Here is a 20,230-nt window from a genome sequence, read left to right on the forward strand (position 1 = left end):
ACTGTACTAAAACACAATAGAAAACAACAATCGGATAGAAACCTTTCTGTGCATTTAACACTGAGAAACTCTCAGATAACATCAATTACAATACGTGATACGAATTATCAGGGATTTCTAAATTAGGATCTAATCAAAACATGTGCTTGAATATCAAAAGAGTGAATAGTATCTAAACTCGTGATAAGTTCGTCACTCAGAGATAAAATCCACATACTTTAATCAGCTGTTTTTGTAGCTTTAAGCGTCTCTGTTTCTTTCAATCCACTATCAAACTATTTCTTACGATCAACATGGAAAGAGGTTGGATAGTTGCTGCTCTGTTGGGTATCTTGGTAGCCTGTGTAGGGGCTGATACCCCAGCAAATTGTACCTATGAAGATGTCAGGGGTACCTGGATGTTTTATGAGGGGGAAAGAAGCGGGGAAAGTGATCTAGATTGTTCTAATTTCCGAGGTCAGTTAATTAATATAAGTGTCATTTTTTATTTATTAAGGTGGCCACAACCACGAAAAACGTAAAAAGTATTGACTTTAATTGCACTGTAATTTTAAGAATTAGACTGGGAAAATTTAATATCTGTTTTTTTTTTCTCTCTCTTTAATTTACAAATTTATTTTAGTTCATGGGAATTAGTAAAAAAATTTTTTTTTCTTCAATATTTTTCAACTACTTTTTAAATTTTTCCGTGGTCGTGGCCCTCGTATTATTATAATGTTGCAGGGGTCAAAGCTTCCTATTGAAATTCAAATAGTAGTAAGAGAGTAATGACATTTTTCGTTTATTTTTGGATGTAATGAGATATTTTAATTTCCACATTTTGTGAGCAATGTGATTAATGATTTTTAGTTTTAAAAATTGTTGCTCTGTTGTTTTTAATTTAAAGTGAAAACTAAGTTTTTTGCTTGTTTGACGGTTTAAGTTAAATCGACTGTCGTTTTTTAATCCTTAAGGAGGCTATACAAAGTGCTTTGACTCCTAATTTAGGATGGTGTATTCGTATATATTATCGTGCATTTTAAGTTCAATTTTCTTTAGCCTTAAAAATATACTCTGAGTCTTATAATGAGTAGAAAATAGGTACAAATTTGACCGAATTATATATATAATTTGATAAATTATACATTTATTTTACAATGTGTATGGATTTTTAAACAGTATTTTTTCCGTAGTATCTTAATTTAATGCTGAGTTTCTTTTTATAACTTCTCATTTTAATGCTTTTTTTTTATATTTTTTCTTTACAAAAAATAAAGTGTATTGTTTGTTATTAACAAAGTTCTAAGAGAAATTACTTTGAATATTGTTGTTTACTTAACATAATACTTCATACAATTCCTTAATAGATTTATTAAAGCACCAATAAATGCAATAAGTAAGGAAAGCACTAAAAATGCAGTAATTTTTACTGCCTAAGCTACTATATTCAACCAATTTAAAATTCGAAAAATATTAAGTGATAAGCTTTGATTTGGATGTGGACTAGAATTTGCATTACTCATTTTTCAAAAATTTTGGTTCACATTTTCGTGTCAGTTTTCCCCAAAATATTTAACCATCTTATCTCTTGCCTTATTATTACTAAATAGTATTATTTTCAAAAAAAAAAAATTAAAAAATGGTACTACAAATGCTGTTTCATTATGTGGCATTTATAGAAGGACAACACTCTCCCCCCCCCCCAAAAAAAAATAGAGAGGATTTTTTGACATTTATTTTGCTACATTAAAATGTTTGTGTCAACCAGAATATATTAATAACATAAATATCTTTAAGTAGGTCAGAAATCATTAAAAATTGATAATTGAAACTAAAGGTGGTTGTTAATAATAGAAAATATCCACTTTGCTTAAGTGCAACTGGCCTACAATATTCTTTACTAATCCAGTTTTCTTATCACTAGAAAGTATTGCATTTACGCAGGAAACGGAAAATTCCGACAGGAAATGGCACAAAATGATTTTCACAAAAGCACTCGTATTAATACCTAAAGGTACAGTTCCATCGATTGATCCATTAGATACTAATTTTCCGTCAACGGATTAGTTGAAAATCAAACTAAAAGAAAACATCTAAACTAAAATCCAGTAAGAAAATATCTCATTAGGGATGATGAGAATTCTGTTTTTCCGTAGACTTACCAAAGCTGAACTAATACCTAAAGTAAATATGTATATGGTGTGGTAATTATAAATGTATTCTCTGTTTCGAAAGCAATCTGATCGAAAAAATATTCTCCACCACTTTTTAATTTTATGAATAAAATGTATGTCGAGTCTCAGCCGTCAAATAAAAAATAGGGTAATTATTTAAAAGGCCACTTCTACGGAATTTTTGCTGCGATTACGGAAGATTTTTCCAAGTGTAAGAAAAATGTATGCCTTATTCTCGGTTTAATAAATTCCATTTAAAAATGTGTTAAAGTCTAATAATACGTAATTTAAAAATGCCCAGGCATACCCTCAGATGAGGAATTTTCATAATTTTAGAAAGTATTTTTTCTAGTGGTTGCGAAGATTAGAATTGTTTAACTTTAAGAATTTACAATTTTATGATTATTAAACTACAGTTCGACAAGAAAAGCATTTTATAATATTAATTAATTACAGTAATAAGAACTATATGTTAGATGTTCCATTGAGGCTGTCTTTAAGGTATATTTTTTGATTCTTTATCGAAATGAAAATAGGGAAAACTATAAAAAGTGCATTCTTTGAAAACTGTGAGTATAATCATAAAAAAATCAAGAAATATAATTTCTGCAAAACGCAAAATACCTTCTCTCAGAGGATATATAACGTCCTATCGTTCAATAGTAGTATACAACTAAATCATTGTCCATTGATTTTGCCAGTGGAGCATATAGATACCATTTTATTTCTTAAATAAAGTATTATTTTTCATGCGTGAAACTTTTCTTGTATTTTAATGAGTGTAGCTTAAGCATATTTCAAGGAAAACAGCACATTTTATAAAATTTTTATACTTAGTTTAAAATTGGTTAAATGTCCGTTTTACTGTTTTTATTTTATTTTTTCTTCTTTCTTTCTGTATCGTCACCACGGAGCATTCTGTAAATATGATATGAATCTAATATAATTTGCAGTAGGATAAGGAAAAACGAGTTAAGAACTTAGACAAATTTTAACAGAGTGTTGTGTTGTGAAAGCACTTCCTTATAACTAAGTGAATTTTTTCTGTTGCCTGCTATTTAATCAATATGAGGTTCTCAGTTTCAAATACCGACTAATAAACTGTTAATATATCGTCGTGGATACCAATGAAAAAAAAAAACTCTAAATAACTTTGCTACCACTATTTACTTTTTGGTGTATGTTATTTATCAAATATAATGACAAGAAATGCAAACTTGTTCCAATTTGTACGTAAATTTTTCCTAATGGTTGCAAAATTTGTATTTTCTAGTATAACTCTTTCGTTTAGTAATAGTTAAAAAATAAATTTACCCACCATACATGCACCGAAGAGCCATTACATTATGACCACCTTTAGCCCTCAAAACTACTAGCACCCGCAGTGGCATTGATTCTACAAGGTGCTGATAGGTAGTCTGAGGTATCTGGTACAAAGCACTCACCAACTGGTCCTGCAATTCCCTCTCATTGCGTGGGGGTAGCGTGGCAGCACGAATTTGGTTTTCCTAGTAGGATCACAAATGCTCTATTGGATTAGGGTCAAGTGAATTTGGGGGCCAAGACATGACTTGAAAGTCACTGCAATGTTCCTCGACGGTTCGACCCTTATGACATGGTGCATTATCCTATTGGTAAACACCATCCCCCGCAGGAAAAACTGTTGCCATGAATGGGTGAACCTGGTCTGCAACTATGTTCAAGTAGCTTACAGACGTCAGAGATTGTTCTGTGAGGATTATGGGTCCTAATGTGTCCCATGAAAACATTGTTCCTGGGCGAGAAACCATGAAAATCTAGGCGAGCCCATTGTTATAGATGGAGGGTGGTCATAATGTAATGGCTCTTCGGTGTATATATGTATATCAGGGCATCCAATGATCAACCAAAAATAATCAAGTGATAATAAATTAATCATCAAACCAAATAAAAACTTCTCTGAATAGCCAACCCCCTACACTTAATTATCTTTCATCTTATAGATGTCAGTTTTCTCTGCTTTAAAGCTTTAAAGTTTTGGGAAAAGTGGAAAAAAATAGAAGATAATTTTCAATTCCTTATCACTTTATGAAATTTCTAGACGACGCAGTTGGAATTCCTGATAATTATCTGAGATTCTCACATCAATGTTACCAATTTTCTTTTATAGTAGACATATAGAATAGTATTTTTTCTCCTGAGTTTTAAGTTTTTATAGGTAAAGGTGGTATCATGGATATATCAATTCTCTCAGTTGCAGAAAGCAACTTTGTAACCCTTTCAATTTTAAAAAGCACGATCCTGATTTATTAGGGCAACAAACTCTTGAAAAAGGTTCACACATTTCTTGTTTTTATGCCTTTTTTCTATCTCTTAATATAAATAAATTTAAAATTAAATGTTTCAATTTTTAAAAAATTTGAAATACTCATACAAAATTAGAAATGCTCTGTTTTTTTAGAAACGTCCAACTCTTCAAAAAATGTTATTCAGATCATGTTTTCAATTGTAGTTTTAATTCTCTAAAAAATATTTTTCATTACTATAGGACCCACACTAAACTCTATGAAGTTTGAGTTATTATTTCCTAACATAGCTGTAGACGAATTAGGAAACAAGGGTTACTGGACCATCGTATACAACCAAGGATTTGAAGTTGTAATCAATTACAGAAAATATTTCGCCTTTTCAATGTACAAACAATCAGGAAATAATGTTACGAGTTACTGTGATACTATACTACCTGGATGGAGTCATGATATCTTGGGTAAAAACTGGGCCTGTTACAATGCCCACAAGATAACACCTACAACAGCACCTAAGTTCCACATGGAACCGTCACTGTAAGTAATTGCAATATACCCTTTTTTCAATACACTAAAAATTGTTAAGTTTCGCAGGCTTTCACGATTACAACAATTTACAACTCTATTGAGAGTATACATATACACGCACTGTAAAAAATCGTAGTATATCTGGTCGTATACTATCTCGTAGTGGTAAGATAAGATACGCATTCATAAGAGTCAGTGAAGTTATTTTTGCGATGCAATGTAATGCGAGAATCAGGTAGTTTACGATGCATATATATGCAATATTTCATTGAATACACATATTCAATATATAATGAATATGAATACGAACAAGGCTTAACAAAATCGAAGCGGATAGAAATTAAATAGTATAAAATTATTTAATACAATTGGCAAATCATAGAATGCATATATTCAATAAAATATTAATACAAATTCGAGCAATGCGTAGCAAAATCAAGGTGGATATAAATGAAATATTGCAGTTCATATAATGTATAAATTCAATAGAACAGGGGTTTCCAACTAACATGAAGCCGGGGGCCACAATTAAACACACAAATCAAACGGCGGGCCGCAACTTCATCAAAATTTTTTGTAGGACTCTTTTATGTTTGAAGAAACATTAAATATTACTGTCAGAGTTTTACCAAGTTGTGCAAAATAAAAGTATTGAATTACGAATTAAAATAAGAAGTAGATTTTTAAAAATATTTAATTGTTATTAATAATAATTTTAAAGACATAAATAAATAATAAAATTTCGGGCTACAATAACTTTAATGTGCACCTATGTATTAAACAATTAATGTGTAACAGATATCTAATTGTTAAGGTATTAAAACTTACATCGTAGCACACAAAATATTCAATGAGAAAATTGAGGTTTGTCTGCTGTAACCACCAGAGAATCGATATTTACATTTTAAATTTACAAATGTGTGTGTAAATATTTTCGTCAAAAATGAGGGGTTTCAAAAAGTTAAATCGGAGAATTTCTTCGAGAAAATTTTTGATACGCACATGCCAAATTATATTCACAAAATACAAAAGAAAATGAAATAAAAAAGAGCAACATACACGATCATTTTTGTATTTGAATAAATATTTTCTTGGATGCAAAACATGAAAAATAAATTTCTTTGCACCGTTGGTATGTTAAATTTCACAGAAACGAAGAAATTAGGTTTTTATAAACGAGAAAATATTTTAAACCCGTATAGAGCTTTTACGAAAACTGTCCGCAGAAAATGACAACTAATATGTTTTAGTTCGCGGGCCGCCAGTTGGAAATCCCTGCAATAGAATATTAATATGAATTTGATCAAAGTGGGTAGAAATTAAATATTATAAAATTATTTAATACGATTGATAGATATACATGAATTATCTTAAGAAAACATAATTTCCTTTATTATACAACTAAAAACATATCTGCCCTTTTTTATAACAGTTTACTTACTTCTTCCGCTCCTGTGACATGTTCAGCATCGTGAGAGGCATAGCCAAACTTTCATCTTCTCTGCTAGATTAAGAGACTATAATAAAAAATGTTGCTCACCTATTTTCAAGCGTGCGCCAAAATTGGAGAAAATAATTCATGAATGGAGTAAAAGCATCTGAGCTTGGTGTACGCGTTATCAATTGTTGGTGTTAAGATTTAACTATACCCTTTAAAGTATGCATGAATGATGAACGCTCAACTCGGTATTAATTTTAAAGAACACACAATTTTTATATTTTTTCCACATCAAATTTGAATGGGTATTATACTAAGGTTTTTACAGCGTGATTAGATGCACAAAGAAATTACGAATGAATCATCTACTAAGAAAGAAAACTTAATTTAACACTCTTACGTAAAATATTCATTCTAAAATTATTCATTGCTTCATGGTATAAAAATGAGATGAAAAAAATTCTAAATATTCTATTAATTTTTCATTGAAAGCTGTAGATTTAAAGTAATTTTTTAAAAATTTGTATTATAGTTATGTTTTGAGAAATTTCTCACTATATGTTATATTTAGTTTTGTAGCTCAAAAACTATAAAACCTATCAGCTTGAAAAACGAAAAATGTACAGAGAGTACGATGAAATAAAAAAAAAAAGTTATCCTTTGATGATATGATAATTAATTTAAAATTATTAACTGCATGTAGCCAACAGGCGAGCCACTCTGCATTTCAGAAAAATGCAACTAAGGAGTTGGAATTTAACTAACTGAAATGGGTGATTTTTATTCGTGAACTTAACATCTTTCTTTTCTTAGAAATTCTAGTTGTGTTATTAAAATTTTATACTTTTTGCTCTAAACGTAACAAAGACAAGCTAGTTTGCTTTTCTTTTTGGTAAAATAAAGGGGCACAAAAAGACGGGTTAAATAGGTAAGTACCGTGATTATTTGTGAGAATAGTTAATCGTAGTATTTTCAAACACATATTTTTTTTAATTGGAACACAGTAGTGCTTCTATAAATAAAAAAAAATTCAGTCTAAATAAAACTTCTTGGTAGGCAAAAACTATCCTTAAATCTTAGGTTACAATCATGTAACCATAGGATTTCACGGTTTGCACCTTCTTGTAACGGGGGAAACTGCTTATCATGAAAATAAGTTTGTCTTAAAGCTTGTGACAGAATTGGATGCAAAATTACGTTTAAAATGTGACAAATATAAAGTGTTTTTTTTTTTTTCAACATAAAGGCTATTTAATGTCCTTCGAAAAAAAAAAAAAAAAACTACGCGAAGACTAACTTTTTTCTTGTAATAATTGTTTTCTAAGTTGGGTTTAAAATTACAAAAAATCACACTCTACAGGCCTCTCCTATCAGCCGAACGTTCTGTTGCGTAGAGTTAGCTGGTTCGAATCGGGAACTCTGATGTATCTTTGTGATGTCCTTTTTTAATTAGTGTTTTCTGCTCATTTTGATGTAGTGATTGTAATGGGCGCACAACCCGGCATATGCGTAACAATAAATAAATAAGTAAGGATGCTAATGTTGATTCATCACAGGAGGCAGCAGTAAATATTGTTCTTTCAATGAAATTTTAGTTCAACAACGAGAGGCAATGATGATTTGTGACTTCAAAGCAATCGAAAGGGTTGGGGAGGCAAGTGACACCCTTTGTATTTCAAATTAATGAAATTCTTATTTAAACTTTTGAAGCAGATGGAGCTCTAATTACAAGCCAAAACATATTTTGCTATTTTTTAATTATAAGAAACTGTCTAATACAGGGGTGTCAAACTCAAACGCTAACTTGGGCCAAATAAAGAATGCTTAACTTTAGGTGGGCCGCAAAAAAAAAAAAAAAAAAAAAAAATCAGTGTTCATAGAAACAAATATTTTTATTTTGAATAGTACATTGTAATAAAAATATATAAAGTAAAATTATTGTTTGATATTTGACATCTGTTCGCAGCTACTATCCTTCCTATTTCGGGAGAAATTTTATTTGCCGAGACTACTTTCAAAGTTGACCCAACGTGAGCGTTATTAATACGGTTTCGGACAGGAGATTTATTTCCATTCATAACAGAAAATAATTGCTCGCACTGATAAGTACTTCCAAACATGGAAATAATTTCATATGCGAATTTTCGAGTATTTTCAAACCTAGCATGTAAATATTTGTAAAATTCAGGCACACTCACTTCAATGAATTTTGCCTTCAAATTTGAGTCGCCCTGAATCTCAATCACTTCCATTTGCATATTGCTGGGTACTGAGTCTATATTTATTGAGAAAATCGAAGAAAACAAACGAAATTTGTTTTCCAAAGAATTAAAATCTTTGTTTCAAATTCTGTTCTAAGATTTTAAATTTTTTCTGCGTATTTTTGATACGATGCAGTATCCCTGGAATGGCAGGTGCCGCAAGCCAATTAGAATTTTACATTTTCACGCGTACAATTTAAAATGATCCTTATAGTTTATAAATAAAGTATATTATAATTTTAAATGCTAGTTTCCTTTCTAATTAACATTTCTATTTTATTTTTACTTTGAGTCGAATATATTGACTGGGCCGCAAAAATGTTCATCTCGGGCCGCATGCGTCCCGCGAGTTTGACACCCCTGGTCTAATAGTTACTTAATTGATCTGGAAATGGATTGGCCATGTTCTACGTAAAGCTGAAAAATTTAAAGTAAAACAAGTTTTTGATTGGAACCCTCAAGGCAATAGAAAAAGAGGAAGACCTGAAAATACTTGTCGCAGGACGATTGTAAACGAATTGAAAATAATAGGAAAACATTGAGAGATGCAAAATATCTGGCCACAAATAGTGAGATGGAAAGCTATAGTAGAAGCCCTATGCTCCATTTCGGAGAAAAGAGGAATATGTATGTAATAGCTACTAAAAAAAAATCTGTTAGAGATTATCAGACTTATAATTGTATTCAAATACAAATGGAAGTAGCTCGAAAATTTTTTTCTTCACTCGTATTCAAAAATTTACCAATAATGATGTTTGTAAATTAAAGAAATTTCAACGATGAATAACTGTTTCTCACTGATCAAAATAACTGCAAATATGAAAAATTGTTGTTTTGCACTTAAGGCAGAAACAGACATCGGTGTTTCATAATCATAAATTATTAAAATGCTAAATATAATATTTTTTACTTATTTCAACTAAATTAATATACAGTCTCTAGTCAATTTATTAGACGCACTATAAGATTCTATGTAAAATCTTAGTGATACTATGCAGCTTTATTGTTTTTACGCAACTGAAACCGGTTTGTACTTGTTTACGTTCGTGCATCAATTCAGGGATGAGAGTAGTTGGAAAGTAAAAAAGAGGAAATTCAAGATGAATATATATATATATATATACACACACACACACACAAAAATTTGACAAAAAAGTGCAATTTTTATACTTGTAAACCATGTGATTATAAATCCTTATGATTAATTTTAAATTGGCATGAATATATAAATCTGAATCACATGCATGATTTTAAATTAAGAGAATATGAATCCCGAAATGAGGCTTCTAAATCACATGAATATGAAACTCTATATCGGATTTAAAAAATGCGAAAATACAAATCATGGTGCGTAATTTTTAGATCACGTAAATACGTATCACGATACGTAATTCTTAAATAGCGCGAATACGAATCCCACTGTCTAATTTTTAAAGCACGCATAAATAGGAAAATCGATGTTTGATATTACAACCGCAAAAACGAATCACGACATTGGATTTTAAGCTCGCATGAATACGAATCGCTATATAGGGCTTTAAAAGTGCGTAATTACAAATCGCGATATTGGATTTTTAAATCTCGTAAATAAGAATCGCAATGTACGACATTTAAATCGCCTGATTAAGAATTGCAACGTTCAACTTTTAAATCAGGTAAATACAAAAATCAATGTTTGAGGGAGGAATGAGGACTTCAATACTTTCGCTTCGCGGAAAATTTAATTCCTCATAAAATATTTTAACTTGTGCAAAAAAAATTTCAGCGGAAAAAATGGAAAAATCTGAAAAAAAGCGGAAATCCGCGGAAGAATCACATCCCTGTCAATTGGTTAAATTCGACGATATATAATATAAATTAGACGATATATTATACAAGTATAGAATATTTATTATATCAGGTATTATATTATAATCATTAGACCAAATTATTAGACACACAGTAATTTTTTAATAATTACATGTGTTACACGAAATTACGTGCAATACTTTTATACTTTAAACATACATGTAATGAGTTTTTATTCAGAAGACTTTTTATATACTTCCTATTTGTATTTATTTTCAACGTGTTGCATTACGATGTTAAACAATTCATGCATGAACGCAAACAAGTGCGTAGCGGAGTAAAAACAATAAAGCTGTATAGAGTATCACCTGATAATTAAGATTTTACATACAATCTTATAGTGCGTCTAATAATTTGGCCAGGGACTGTAAAATAATAAAAAGAATGAAAAATATGTTTAATAAAAATTTTGCGTCAAAGGGTAAATGAGAAGAGAAAATAATAAAATCAATTATTAGAGTTATTTGCAATAAAATTGCTCAGATAAAAAGTAAAATAAATGATAGTACCACTGAATAAATTTAAAAAAAATTATAATTGGTTTTATAAAACTCTTAATACAGAATAATTTATTAAAACGCACCCGCAATGAAGTTGTGCGTGAGTTATCATAATATTCCAAAAAATTTCCAGAGTTTACTTGTAACCTGCAATATTATATGCTATATACAAACAATGGTGTTAGTTTTGATTGGCTATTGTAGAACAATATTTTACAGAAAATTAAGACTTACCAAGCTTTATTTTCTTTAAAATATATCCATAAATACAGGGATGAGATTAGCCAAAACGCAAAAAAGCTGAATTTTCACAATAGTAAATTTTACGCAAGCGCAACCCTTTAATAATAAATTCCAGACAGTTTAAGGTAATAAATAATGTGTTGACATACAATTGTGTACTAATCTATTATTATAAAATCGATGATATTGCTACTTAACATTTAGTGAAAATAAAAATTACCAATTGAAAAAATAAAGCTGTAAATTATATTTTTCCTCAGTTCACATAAGAGACAATTACTACTTGAAAAACTACCTGGTTTAGCAAATTAAAACTACTGAGAATATATATTAATATTTAATTTCTTTTAATAAATACTGTTATGTGATTTATAGCAAATATATCAGTAATATTACTTTTTAAATTATATTGGAGAAAAAAAACTTTAACAATGGACCGAATCATTATGTTCATATTATAGTCTAATCTAACTACAGCCCTCTGAAACATATCAATAACAGTGAAGTAGAAATATATAGTAACTCCTTAACATACAAAAATTGTTATTTTAATTTGAAAAATTACATGACAATCAGCAACTGTTTAGATAATTGTTTTTTATTCGATAAGAATTTTGCATTTTATAGCATAAATAACAGCAATTATAAATAAAATTTTGATGATGAGTTAATTAACTCTTTTTCCCCCAAATTTTTTTTTAATTAAATCCCTTTTTAAGTGACTGCTTTTGTTTGCTATATCTTTTATGCTTGCTATATTTAGTCATTAGTCCATCTTCAAACATCTTGTGACAAATCCTATTTTTTCTTCTTTGCAAGCACAGAATGTAAGTTTTGAATATATTCCCTTCCAGTTTCTCTGATGTTGTAACACTTACATATTACTAATAATCGTCGTTAGAAAAACAGTCACCTTTATAGTAACTAATTAAAAAAATTTTTTATTTCTTACAAGAATCGCAATAGTTGATCTTAAAATTGCGTGAATATGAATAACAAGTATGGATTTTGAAATCACATGAATATGAAACTAGATATACGATTTTGAAAATGAGAAAATACAAACTGGGAGAAAGAATTTTTAAAACGCGTAAATACAAATCACGATTCATAATTTTTAGATCGCGTAAATACGAATCATGATGCGTAATTTTTAGATTGCATAAATAAGAATTATGATGCATAACTTCTACAATGCGTGAATGCGAATCCCAATGCCTTATTTTAAAATCATGTATAAATATGAAAATCAATGTTTGATATTATAAACCGCATGAGCAAATCAACACATTGAATTTTAAACTTGCGTGAATACGAATCACTACATAGGTTTTTAAAAAGACGTAAATACGAATCGCAACGTACAATATTCAAATCGCGTGAATAAGAATCGCAACTCGCAAATATGAAAAGCTATGTTTGATATTAAAATCGTGTGAAGAAGAATCGAGATATTAGCAGATTTCAGGCTTGGGACCTCTAAAAGGCTTGTCAGAAGCAGCGTCGTTTCAGCTACGAAAATCGGATCTATCAGGAGGGCGGGTAAAAAATTCGGATAATCTTATCTGCTGTGGGTAAAAGGAAAGAAAATATGTAAAATAAGTAAAAATGAGAAAGAATTGGTAGCTATGTAGTTTGAATTTTCTGTTTCTCTTTGAAAATCGGTGAATTTTCTGAAAAAGCGGAATACTTATAATAAAAAATGAAATTTTTAGAAAATCTGAATTTTTGATAAAAAAGTCGAAATTTAAGAGATAAAAGTGAAAAATCTCATCCCTGATTAAACAGTAAAGCGTGATTTTTAAAATTTTGTGAATATGCGTAATTTTTAAATCGCATTTATATGAATCTAGATATACTATATGCAAATCAAAATTATAACAAAGGTGAAATAAGTCTCAAAGATTACATAAATCGTGTATCACAACGCGTGATTTGAAAATCGAAATTGAATTGCGGTTTGTTTCTTAAATCGGAACAATATGAATAGCAAATGATACAAAACGTAAATCACAATGTGTGATACATGAATCACTTCAATATAAATTGGAAAACACTAGCAAAAAAAAGGTTAGCCTGGAAAAAACTTCTTGAGAAGGCCAAGGCCCATCTTGGGCTGTGGAGCCATTGATGATAATGAATTTCGTTGCGTGATTAGCTAATAGTTTTCATGTTAATATGCAAACTGCAATTCATGATTCGAAAGGTGCTTAATATATAACAGCTGCGTGTGATTCTTAAATCATTTTAACGAGAATTCTTAAATCTTTCTTTTGTGAATCGCAATGCGTGATTTGTAAACTACTAGAATGAAAATTCCGAGGTATGATTCTGACGTTCACGTTATATGATTCAGAAATAACTTTAATTGAAATCATGTGTTAATCCTGATGAGTAATTTGCAAATCACTTTAAAGTAATATTCACAGGGGTGATTGTGAGCCTAAGTCAAAATTCCAGAAAATTTCTCAAGTTAAAATTTAACACATACCTATGATGACCTGGAGAAGTAATTAAAATTTACAAATATGTCTTTCTTGAGTTTATGATTATAACAACTATAATGAATAGAATATTAATCATGAATATAAGCTTATAAAGTATCTCTCTGGCTCTCTCGTTACTCACAAATAAAATAAACTGTGTTTTTAAGTTCCACCTTTGAAAATTTGATTTCCGGTGACTTCTGTGATCAATGATTTTTTGAAACGTCTAGACCTTCGATCTCCGGAAACTTCCGGATCACTGTTGGCGAAAAACCCGGAATTTTTCCGGAGCACAATCAGCCCTGTATTCAATATGTGGTTCATTAATCACTTTAATTTAAATCGCAATTCGTAGAACATTTTCAGGGTGGCCACTCAAATCAGATTTCAAATTTCCCTGATTTTTCCAGATAAAAATCTTAAAATTTCCAGGTTTTCGTTTCTTTTTTCTTATTAAGTGTAGGATGTGTACAAGAAAAGTGTCTATATTATAAAATATTTTATTCAAAATGTTATTTTGACAATTTGGCAAGATTTTTTATTTATTTTTCAAATGTTTTGGTACAAAATATTGACCAACAAAAGAGTAAAATTAAATATTAATATATAGTTGGTTCTTAAAAAAACCATTTTTTAAAAATATGTTATAAAAGGTTAAAATGAAATAGAAAAAATTAGCATTAATGCAACAATTGTAACGATTTATCGACAAACATTGCTGTCAGCGATGGTAAAATAATGTGTGATTGGTTGGCTTGCTGAGAAAAAATAATTCACAGATTTCCTTGAATGGGAGTAGAAAAAATTTCAGTAAAAGAGTGCAATATAAAATCTATTATCAAATTATAACCAACTAATTTTTGGAGAATTTTATAAAGTTAAAAATACAAAAACATTTTGTCAAAATAGAAAAAAAAATTAACACCAAAGCATCGGAACAAACTTGAGCCATAAATGGATTCAGCCCAAAGACAGCATTTAAAAATAGAAGCTAATATCCTAAATCTTTTTCCACCTACACCAGAATCTTTCCTAAATTGCACAGTCCCATAGCGGTCAAAGGTTTCTGCATTCGTTTAGCAACAGTAGGAGAATTTTATGTGACATTCTAGTTTAACAGCTGTAATGGAGTAAATTTTGATGCAAGCAAAGTATAGCTAAATTGATGATATTTCAACTGTTTGGCGATACATTTCCGTTAAAAAAAGTGAATATAATGGAGGAAATAATTTAAATTAAGAAAATTAGTAAATAATTTAAAAAAGTGAAATTAAAAAAATTATCAAAGAAAAAATTTCCATCTTTTCTTTAAAATTCCCTGATTTTTCCAGGTTTTTATCCAAATTTCCCTGATATTTCCAGGTTTTTTCCAGTATAAAAAAATTCCCTGATAATTCCAGGTTTTCCAGGTGGGTGGCCACCCTGATTTTATATGAATTCCGATCCGTCAATCAAGAATCAGTTTAATGTGAATCACGATGCTTATTCATAATCAATGAAACCTGTAGAATTAAATTTTATTTATTAGCAGTAAAAACTAAATGTAAAAATTTGATTACAAATGAAAAAAATTAATTATCCTTCATAGGTAAATAAAAGAACAAAGAGGATAACAATATTAACCTGTTTTAATTAAGAAGTTAACACATTGAACATATTTCTAAATCGATTAAACACTATATATCATTCGAAAACTGATGTCAAAACCTAAAATTTGCTAGAAATTTCAGCTTTAAAACATCAGAGATGAACAATAATCTGGTGTGAAAAATCTAGGAGAGATCTTCTTAAACCCCTTTTCACTTCAAGCATTAAAAATTGCATCTATCATAATTTCTATAATTTTCCTTTGAATTTTATTATTTTTTTACTGCTTTTTTGTAAGAAAGATTAGTATTATTTTAATTCCTAAAAATCAAGGACTTTTCAAGTACCCTATGGCAGAATTCAAGGACTCTTCAGGACCCTGATTTTTTTCCAACAAAATTCAAGTACCGTGGGAACCCTGTGGAAGATAACTTCACCTTACAGCTGCAATGGTATGAAAATAATATACTGTGTTAGGCGTCAACACAGGCTAAATACTTTTTTCTTTATAAATCTAGATTCTAACGCTGCAGAAATACAGTGTGAATACCCAGTCAAGATACATTTTAATTTTAAAATATGATAGAATGATAAAGATTTCTTTTGAGCAATCATGACTATCAATCTTTCAACCCTAATGTGTGCAACCTTTTTGAGTGAAAGGCCACTTGCACAGCAGGTCGATTAAGGAAGGACCACACACATATTTAGTCATGTTAGCGGAAAATATGATAATTTTTATATAAATATTTTTTGTCAGTAAACTTTATTACATACTTGCAAAAAATTAAATACTTTTAATTATTTGAATTCATTAAAAAAAAACTGATACTTTAAATAAATTTCTTTATTGCGTTCAGAAGTTCCTAAGGGCAGCACATGAACTGTTGGAAGGCCGAACGTGGCCCAAGGGCCACAGGTTGTGCACCCCTACCCTTCTGGTTTAAAAATAAATCTAAGATGACATAAAAAGTGTAAATGAAAGAATTAAATATGAAGTCTTACATTTTTGTTATCGCAATCCATAGTCAAAACAAAACTTACGTACCACACACTTTATAAACGTGCTAACATCATAGCTAGTTAGCGCAGCCCAAGTCCAGAAAGAATGATTCAGAAAAATTCTGAATTCAACTAAAAAAATTGAAAGGACCTACCTTTATCCTTACACTATGAGACTGTGAATATACAAGAATTAAATAATTTTATCAACATTGAGTTAAACAAGATCTCTTCAACCACAAGTATTGTTAGCTACTAATTTCAGAACTATTTAAAAGAAAAATTTATATTTAATAATTAACAACATACATAACAGCTTAAAGAAAACAAAACTTAATAAAAAAGTTTTTAATAAAATAATTTACAAAATCTAAATAATTTTTCGCTTACAAACTCTAGTCTATATGAACACACTTTATTTTTCACAGTAAATACTATTAAAATAATTTTATCAGTTAAAATTTTAATAAAATCACAATAATTTTATTAAAAGTAGTTACGTACATATAGAAATTAAAATATAAATGGAACAAATCACAGTTATAAGCATTATGTAAGTTAGATTATTAATAAGATAAAACTTTATACATTTGATCCTTATGAAATGATGCTGAAAAAAAAATGTTTCTAAAAAATACATTTACAGGGGTCTGTCTAGGTTTTTCTGAAAGGTACCTATTTTGTGAAAATTTAGACATAATTTGTGAAAAATTAAAAATTATATTACAAAATCAATACAAAAACATGGTAAAAATATAGATTTATCGTTTCTTAAAGGATAAAAAAATAAAATTTTAAGAAAAAGTATTTTGTGAAACTACCGTTTTTCCTAAAGTTGAATTTGTGAAACTACCGTTTCACCTAAAATTGAATTTGTGAAGGTACCGCTAAACGGTAGTAAATTCGGCCTGGACAGACCCCTGATTTACTATGTTAATTTTCAAGTAATTAAAAAAAGCACTACATTGAAAATAACCTGTATCGTCAGAATTAAAAGTGCATTGTTATAAAATATCTTATTTCATCAAAATACTTGTTTAGCAAATAAATTCAGTCAGTAATACAATATATTTCTAAAAAAATATAGGGAAGATTTCTATAACAGCATTTGCACAAATATAAATGTGGAATTTTGGAGACATATGGTCAGTAGCATGTGCGAAAATATTTAAAAAAAAAAAAAAAAAAAACATCCAAAAGAATAGTATAACTTACACCCACACCAAGGCAAATTGTTAGGTTTCTTAAAAAAAATTTTACACGTAAAAAACAAAGGCAATTGTAATGAGGTACCGATATGGAAATATCCTATTAATATAAATTATGCAATGATTAGGTAAGAAGCATAGAGCATTAGTAAATAAAATAGTCAAGTCACATAAATTTTAAACAATTCTATATGTCTCTATCAAGAACTATCTCTACTAAATTAATCTACTTAAGAGCATTAAATACAAAATAAGCTTAACTGCAAAAAAAAAAAAAAGTTTTTTTTCCTGAAAAAACATTTATGTATGAAAATTATAATATTTAATACTTATTGAAAATGAAATATATCTAGCATCAAATTTTGTAAATTTTAAATTCAATTACAATTTGAACTATTTAAAAATATACCTAGTACTAATTCTATTTTAAAATAGCCTATACATTGACATTTTTCAATTCTTTAAAATGTATAAGTTTCAATACCATATAAAACACAGAATTCAACTTCAGATATATTAAAAACATTCAGAGTAAAAGAATAATTGAATAAAATGAGTACAACACTCTTCATCGCATCAAGAGTAAAAAATTTTTTCTTTCTAAAACACCAAGATTCAATTTAATCTAGAACTGAGTTTGGAAATAGCACACACAAGATAGTTTAAAGACTGATTTCAGTTGACACACTTAAATTCAGAGTTCACTGGTGTAGCTACTTTCTCAGTTGTAAAACAGTCTTTATATAACTTTTCAACCATACCCTTAGCATAGCGTAAACGAGACGCCAATAAAGCAGAACAACCAAACTTTTCAATGAGTTGAAAAGTGTATACCGTGAAGTTCTTATCCTCATCGATTAAAGAAACAGCTCCCATCAATGGACACAAAATAATTTTTGTGTGATCTTTGAAAAAATTAGCTTGAAATGTTCCATTCGAAAGGTGGAAAATAATGGCTGACTTTGTACGAAACCAAGCTCGAAGATGGGGCACATTGGCCATTTCATCTCCTTCCCTAGGACGAGCACTCTCACCAGCTTTTACTAAGTTGTCTGTCATGTAAGTATTAAAATAGTTCAATAGCGTGATTTTCTTGCTCATTTCTTGAGGATGGTTTTCCATAGTGTAAAATATTTCTACGTTATCGCGCTGAGTATATTGAAGATTTTCTCCATCAGCTAAAAGAACTAAATGAGTGGCATCGTTAAAATACACACCGATACTGTTATCACAAAGCTGATAACCGATTCCATACTTGTCAGTATAATCTACCCATTTACTAATCCAAACAAAGGGAACGGCCGATGGATCCTGAGCGTCTTCGGCTTGACCAGTGTAGAGATTTTCTGGATGGCAAGCGATAACAGATTCCAACATTTTTAGCAACTCTCCAAGGTAAGAATCCTTTGGCATATCACTTCGCTTGTTTATTTCATCATAGTTTACAGCTGCAGGGATTTCAGGGGCAGCGTTTACCGTTTCTGGAATGGCTGTCCTGATCAAGTTTCCACTATCTACAAGAGGTGGACGGTTTACAATCCTGGATACATCACAGAAAGACATATTGTGGTTGAACCTAGGCTGCATAGTGAGACAAGAAGTAGGTAATCGAGACGGAATGTAGCCGGCTGTAAGAAAATCATCCATTAGAATGGTATCAGCATTGGGTCTCTTATCTGGGTCCGGATGAAGAAGTTTCTGAATTAAATGTCTTGCATTTCTATCCAATTTTGGTGGAAGATAGTAGTCGCACTTCTTTATCTTGTTATATGTGTTCTTTAGTGTACTTGTCTCAAAAGGAGGAGAACCAACTAATAAAGTATACATAATGCAACCCAGAGACCAAATATCTACTTCATAACTGTGTCCCCGTTTTGTAAGGATCTCAGGGGCTATGTAATTGGGTGTTCCGCATAAAGTTTTCTTCCTTTCTCCTTCATGGTTGATTCTAGTAGCAAGGCCAAAATCTCCAACTTTGATCTCCATATCATCATTGATGAATAAATTTCCAAGTTTCAAATCGCGATGAATAACTTTGTTATCATGCATATATTTACAAGCTAACGCTATCTGTCGCATAAAATAGCGAACTTCAGGAATAGTGAGGGTCTTGCGTCTTTTGTGCATTTCCATCAGGGAACGTTTTCTGCATAATTCCAAAACGATATACATGTTACTTTCATCCTCAAAATAGCTGTGCAAAGAAACGATGTATTTGTGAGAAAGAGAACGGTGGATTTCAATCTCTTGGCACATCTTTTCTTTGTGATGAGGTTTCATTAACATACTTTTTGATACAACTTTTCCTGCGAATACTTCTTTCGTGAGAGCATTTTTAAATTCATAACATCTAGCGAACCCACCTTTTCCTAAGAAACTACCTCTTTGGTAAGTAACTTTAGCTTTGGTGTTCACGATAACTTGCTTGAGTTCTTCGAATTTATTTCGTTCTGTCATATTGACTGATTAAAAGTCAAAAGTTGAATAGAAATATCACAAACACAACTATAAAAGAAGCATAAGTTCTTAGAAAGTTATTAAAAGATGTTTTCTAATAAAAATTAAAAATGACAATTGTAAAAACAACGCATAACAGTTTACCAGCATTCAAATTTGCCAGATTAAAAAACCGTTGTGATAAAATTTCAGTCGGTTGCCGTTAACGTTTCATATATGACATTCTGATTTCCT

The 20,230-nt window shown here is 29.9% G+C and overlaps 2 protein-coding genes across 3 annotated transcripts in view; one reads left to right on the forward strand and one right to left on the reverse strand.

Annotated features, from left to right (window-relative positions):
* Nucleotides 1-20,230, forward strand: part of LOC107450228 (dipeptidyl peptidase 1) — a 36,329-nt gene continuing 16,099 nt past the window's right edge. The window contains exons 1-2 of one of the 2 annotated variants that reach the window (XM_087150306.1): nt 1-456; nt 4,681-4,975. In XM_087150306.1, the coding sequence (XP_087006432.1) occupies nt 294-456; nt 4,681-4,975 (458 nt within the window). In that variant the 5' untranslated portion in view covers nt 1-293. The remainder of the gene's footprint in view (nt 457-4,680; nt 4,976-20,230) is intronic. The other variant, XM_043049896.3, reaches the window with a different exon arrangement.
* Nucleotides 16,665-20,194, reverse strand: polo (Serine/threonine-protein kinase polo). The gene is made up of 2 exons (XM_087150305.1): nt 17,261-20,194; nt 16,665-16,981 (listed from the first exon to the last, which is right to left on the reverse strand). The coding sequence occupies exon 1, from the start codon at nt 19,994-19,996 to the stop codon at nt 18,215-18,217; it is 1,782 nt and encodes a 593-aa protein (XP_087006431.1). The 5' UTR covers nt 19,997-20,194; the 3' UTR covers nt 16,665-16,981; nt 17,261-18,214.

Source organism: Parasteatoda tepidariorum, chromosome 8 (genome assembly GCF_982258835.1).
Source record: "Parasteatoda tepidariorum strain Cologne lab strain chromosome 8, Ptep-v5.0, whole genome shotgun sequence".
NCBI classification, from domain to species: domain Eukaryota; kingdom Metazoa; phylum Arthropoda; class Arachnida; order Araneae; family Theridiidae; genus Parasteatoda; species Parasteatoda tepidariorum.